The 6,000-nt window shown below is 46.4% G+C and overlaps 1 protein-coding gene across 2 annotated transcripts in view; it reads left to right on the top strand.

Moving 5' to 3' along the window:
- The window catches only part of Arid3b (AT-rich interaction domain 3B), a 47,187-nt gene continuing 41,187 nt past the window's right edge, over nucleotides 1-6,000 (top strand). The window contains exons 1-2 of one of the 2 annotated variants that reach the window (XM_021173050.2): nucleotides 1-98; nucleotides 2,558-3,159. In XM_021173050.2, the coding sequence (XP_021028709.1) occupies nucleotides 2,629-3,159 (531 nt within the window). In that variant the 5' untranslated portion in view covers nucleotides 1-98; nucleotides 2,558-2,628. The other variant, XM_021173049.3, reaches the window with a different exon arrangement.

Below are 6,000 nucleotides of genomic sequence, written 5' to 3'. Positions count from 1 at the left end.
GTGGCCCCCAGCTGCGGAGGAGTTGCAGGCTCAGCTGCTACGCTGGGGTCTGAGCGGCCGCCTCCTCCCTACCCGCGAGCCCGGAACGCTGCACATAGGTGAGCGGCGCGGGTCGTGGTTCTTTCTGCCGCGGCGGGAGAGGGGCTGTGGCAGGTGGAGGGGACCGAAATGGGAGCCGAGGCAGGTGTGTAGGGGAGACGCGGGCTAGTGAAGCCGGGGTCCGCTGAGAAAAAGTGAGAGCATCGGGAGGAGCCTGGTCCTCCCGGTGTCCAAAGGAGTGGTTTGAGATAAAGAGATGGGAAAGGTAAGGGGACCCCCCCCCCCGCCCCCGGGCAACCTCAGAGCGAGCTTAGATGGGGTAATTAGAGAAGAGCCGGGAGATTGGCAAAGGGGGCTTGGTGGAAGTAAAAGTGATAGGGCTCCATTGGGTAGGAGGTAAAGAATGGAAAGAGGGGCTCGAAGGGGGTCGGGGACAGAGCAGCCAGAAACGAAGGTAAGGGAAATGGTCACCAAGGCCGGGCCCAAGCGGCAAGCAGTCCGTTGCTCTCGGTTTGGAGGTCCGGGAAGTTTAAGAACCCGATCGAGGGATGGAGAGATGAAGTTAGATTTCTGAGACGTAAATTCTCTAGATGTTAGTAGTATTGTTTGAATCCTTGGCTGCTTAGGGATTGGGATGAGATGGACTCTTCGGGAGGATGTGCCAATTGAGTTGTAAAACGGAGTCATCTCTGTCTTAATAAAAACGCTATCGGACACCCCTCTCCCTTGCTGAGGACAGCCTACCGAGAAGATGGTGCCAACCAGACAAGAAGCAGTTGTACTATGACTGGCAGGAGTTGGTTGAAATATTCCAGTTGTGTTGTTTGACTTTAAAGATTATACGAATATTTCTAAATGACCAGTGAATTGCTTGCTCTTCTTTTGTGTGCGTTTTGTTTTGGTATTTTTTTCTTTTGTCCCCAAAGTGGTTTTTATTTTAAAGGAACAGTTTTGCCAACTTTCAGGCTTCCCTACAGAATAAGAACTAACGCAGAAAGAAAGTATTGCTTCGGGCATAACTTATACTTTCCAAACTGCCAGGAGGAGGGACAGGCAGTAAGGGGCCAATTGGAATTGGAATCTTTTATCCGCCTGTGAAAGCTACAACCAAGTGCTTCTGAGAAACAAAATGAGATTTGTCTAGCATGGCTTTGGTTGGTTTTTGAACTCCCCGCCTCCCCAGCTTTAAAAATTATACTCTTTAAACGTGTAAAAATTTATATAAATCAAAGCCATTTTTTTTCTTGTTAGAGATTAGTTCTCCCATGAATTTTTGAAGATGGTAAAGGTTACATTTTCTTATCTTCCAACACAATCCTAAAACACTGGGACAATGCAAATATCAAGTCCCAACCTGCACAGTGCCGCTTCCCCTTTCATGTGGCAAACAGAAATGCAAACCCTGTTGCCAGTCCTCTTCACCCTAAAATTTGCTCTGAGGAAGACTTGTGGGAAACTATAACTTAAGTGAGGTGTGTTGAAGGGGGAGCCTGGGAAGGTTAGAGGTGGAAGGGTGTGAAAGGGATTTGTGTTTGGAGACAGATTGGCAAGAATGCAGATAACCCTGCCCCCAGGGTACTTTGGGACTGGAAGCCTTTTCTTCACTCATAGAATAAATATAGTAGAAGTGAGTCAGAAAGAAAGAGGATGTGAGGAGATTTATTTGTGGTTTATAAAAAAAGAAACATTAACTTGTTTAGACAATAGTGGTACCTGTTTCAAATTAATTAACTTTAAAATCTCCAGAGGAATTCCCCCCCCCCCCCCCCGTTTGTTTTTGAGGGAAGCTTGCAATTCGAGACCCGCCCGCCCCCTCCTCGCATGTTTCTTTCTTTCATGTTGTTGAAACCGGATTCTTTGGGAGGCTATAATGTCCACTTAGCCTGGTTCAGTCCACTCCACAAGCTGCCCTGCAATTTGATCTGGGAAATTTGTGAAGTTTAAATCGAGAGCACTTTGCTTGGTCTTGCTTTTTCCATCAGAAGAGTCATTCTGTCTGCCTGCTACTCTGTCTGTCTACCCTAAGTGGTAACCTTCTCCAGCAGGTCTGGGAATAGAAGCCATATTCTTTTCTTTTGCAGCCGGGCCATTCTTTGCCTTCGTTAACTGCAATGTTCATAGTTATTGCCGGTTTCACAGTTCAAACCCCTGTACAGTGCAAGCCTGGTAGTTAAATGTTTGATGATGTGGAGAGTAAGAGAGAACTCAGTTATTAGCAGACTTAAATTTATCTTCTGGGTAAATTTTTCTTTCTTTTTCTTTTTTCTTTTTGAAATGCTTAAATCTGCGGCCACTGAGATTTGCACACACCCCGCTTCCCCTCTTAGCTCCTGTTCTCTTTATAACTTTCCCTCCCCACCCTCCAACCCATATGAGTTACTCATCCTGAAAGTCAGGGTTAGGAGCATTTAGTTCTCAGAGCTTTACTGCAGAAAAGAAACTCTTTTATACCTGTTTTACATAGTATTTTCCCCTCCTCTTCCTCCCTTGTGGTTTTGGTTACACACTTAAAATATAGACCCAGTGTGCCTGCTGGGCTGTGCCCAGGTTGAGAGCCATGCCAGTCTGTGGGTGAAGCCTGAGACAGTAATGGAGCCTCTGCAGCAGCAGCAGCAGCAGAAGCAGCCACAGCAGCCTCTGCTACAGATGGATGCCAGAGAGAAGCAGGGACCACAGACAAGAGAATCACAGTTCCTGTATGCCTCAAAACTAGGCACGCAGCCTGCTCTCCTTTCCATCACACCCGGGAGACCTTCTGGGAGTTCTGTTCTGGGTCCCTTAGCCAGAGTTCCACCAGCCACACCGGTGGCTCGAATGTCTGAGCAGAGCAACGTGAACTCCGAGCCTGAGGAGGAGGAAGGAGGCCTGGAAGATGGAGATGATGATGTTGCAGAGGTGGCTGAAAAAGAGGCCCAGGCTGCTTCCAAATATTTCCACATGCAAAAAGTAACTCGCCAAGAACCCAGAGCAACACCCATGTCCAGCCTGCTTCCAGTACCTGGACTTTCACCACAGGGACAACAGACTAAAGAAGACCATACCAAAGATGCTTCCAAGGCCCCGCCCTCTGTGTCCACAGCTGGACAGCCGAGCTGGAGTCTGGATGAGCAGCTTAAGCAGGTCAGTCTTTCTGCTGTGAGAACCCATTTGTTGTGCCTGTAGGGCAGCCGCAGAGGGTGTAGGATGGGTGCGAACTGAAACTGTGCCTTCTCACCCCACATCACTGACCTAGGGATGAAAACAAGGACGTTTTTCTCAGCATTTGTTTGCTCGAACTGAGGGTGTTGCTCCATGATAGTGTAAGACCCTACATTTAATTTCTAGGACCACAAAAAGTTAAGCCATGGTTCTTTTTCATCAAAGTACTAGAGTATATAAGTTACTCGTAATGTAGTTTATTCCAATTTTCTGTTAAAGACTCTCCTTTATTTTTTGAAGGAAGAATGAGATAACAACTGTGTTTCATTATAACTATATGAGAACCAAAGTGGTTAGCTCACACTTGTAATTCCAACATTCAGGAGGTGGAGGAAGAAGAGGCTCACCATGAGTTTTAGAGTGAACTCTGACTCAAAAAGCTGAAGATAATAACAAGAATAGTAATAGTAATAATAATAAAAAAATTAAAAGCGTTGGGTGTGGTAGTATACATTTTTAATCTCAGGACTCAGTAGGCGGAGGCAAACAGATCTCAGTGAATTCAAGGCCAGCCTGGTCTGTATACTGAGTTCCAGGCCAGCCAGGGCTTTATAGTGAGATCTTGTCTAAAAGAATTTAAATAATGAAGTTCATGGTTCTAATTAGTTTTCTAGAAAGATATTTCTCTAAGAGTTTTTTAGCTCCAAGCAAACCCAAGATCATGTTCTTTTGTTGTTTAGAAGTCGAAGATAACAGATTAAGCACTTATGCGTATTTCTCAAGAGCCTTACAGACGTGACTTTGTTTATCTGATTAGAAATAGGGAAGGGAGACCCCAGAATTTCCTTTGTACCCAAAGAAAGTTAAAATTAGTTCCAAACCTGATTGCATATCAGTCTCAGTTGTGGGGAGTTTACTAGTTTCTTCAGGAGGGTGGGGCTAGAGGTGCTAGGGATGCGAGGGCCTCCAGCTTGCTAGTAGGACACTTTTTATATAGGCGGACAGTGGAGTCCTAATAGTGAATCATTTTGGAGGGTGGAGCCTGTGGAATCTCTTCTCAACTAAGTCTTTGTCTTCGTAGTTTCTCTGTGACTTGCACTGCAGGTTTTCACTATTCAGAGTATGAGAGTAATGACAAATTGTTCCAGGGTGACTTGCTGGCACTATAGACAGGACATTTATGATAAGGCCTTTAGTACCTAGATTTTCTGAGATCACAGATTTACTGTGTGGTCCAGTGGTGCTACTCAGTAGCCATTTGTAAAGAGCTATAGCTCACAAAAGGGCACCTGGGAACTCATAAGGAGAAAGGTCCTTTGGAGGCTGAAAAGTCAGGCCCTGTTTCCTCATAGAGCCCTGTGCCATTTTTTTTTGCTCGAGTTTTAGAACAGCAGCGTCAGCAGTAGGTTCTGATCCCATCCCTTCCGTGTCTAGTCAGGGATCTTCTGGTAGCATTCTAAATTGTTCTGAGCTTCTGTTTTCTCAACTGTAGATTGAAAATAATGAAGGTAAGTATAGCTTATATTCACAAACTCCAAATTTGTAAGGCTGAGGCAATCAATTATCATGAGTTTGATGCCATCCAGGGGTGCAGAGTAAGTACTAGGCTATCCTGAGGCACAAAGGTTAAAAACAGTACTGTTTTTAAGAGAGTACGTGAGCCATGTGAATGCATGCCTGTCTGGTAACCAAGCACGTGGCGGATGTGCTGTGGGAGTTGTTTCGTACAATATCCACATCGTAAGAGGCATACCTTTGAAGCAGAGAAGGTACTGGGAGACACAGATCACTTGAGGTAGCAGCAGAGCTAAGTCTAGAATCAGAATCCCAGCTTCCACGACAGCAGCGCGCTGGCCACCAGCCCAGATCTGCCTCCTGGCTGATTTCTCTGGTTAGTAAAACATCTGTGAGTTGCCGGCAGCCCCTGCACTACTGTGTGGTTGGCACTGTTCCATGGTGGCCGCTGAGTCAGCTCGTAGCGGGAACCGCCCTTACAGCGCTGGGAAAGTTCAGGCCCGAGGCTGCTGCTGCCCCCCCCCCCCTGCCTTGGCAGCTGGCCAGCCTCTGTGTGTGCGGTCATTCCTAGAAAGTGCAGCCTGTGTGTGTGTGTGTGTGTGTGTGTGTGTGTGTGTGTAACAAGTGGAGCTCCAGAGCCTGTCTGTCTTCAGGAAGTGCAGCAGGTGTTGAGGTCAAGCTATTAGAGCTTTGAAAAAAGAGACTCTTCAGGACTGGCGTGTGCGTGCACACGTGTGTGCTGTGGCAGGGCGCCCGGCCCTGCATTCTGTATGGCAGCTGCCCCGTGGCTGCACAGCTCAGTGCTCTGGAGGCTGGCTGTTGGCAGCTCAAACACTCTGAGTTCATTTAAGTTTCTGAGGCATACAAACTAAATATAGACTGTTGGCAGAACACCTGCCAAAAATGTTTTCACAAATGCCAGAGTAGCTAAGCCTAATATTTCATTCTGTATTTACCTTCCTTCTGAATATAGGGAAGAACTCTGTTGGGACAGAAGGTGAGACAATGGGTGACAAATGTCTTACAGCCTTTGAGGCCATTTCTTGTTTCTCTTGTAGATTTAGTTTTTCAGCTTGGTCTGTGAGCTTCTCTGTTACTTGTTTTTGTGTGTAAGTGCTAAAGTTTTATTACATTCTGGTTTGTGGTGTGTGTACATGGTAATATTCATGCTATAGCGGATATGGTGATCAGAGGAGAACGTGCTGGAGTTCCTTTTCTCTTTACACACACTGTGGGGCTCAGGGATAGAACCAAGGCTGCTTAGTGGTAGGTGCCTTGCCAGATGAGTCACCTTCCCCATCCTCTTCC

This window comes from Mus caroli, unplaced genomic scaffold (assembly GCF_978045245.1).
Source record: "Mus caroli unplaced genomic scaffold, Mus_caroli_1 scaffold_11, whole genome shotgun sequence".
Taxonomy (NCBI): Eukaryota; Metazoa; Chordata; class Mammalia; order Rodentia; family Muridae; genus Mus; species Mus caroli.
The sequence above is the reverse complement of the archived record's forward strand: the minus strand, read 5'-3'. Positions and strand labels throughout refer to the sequence as shown.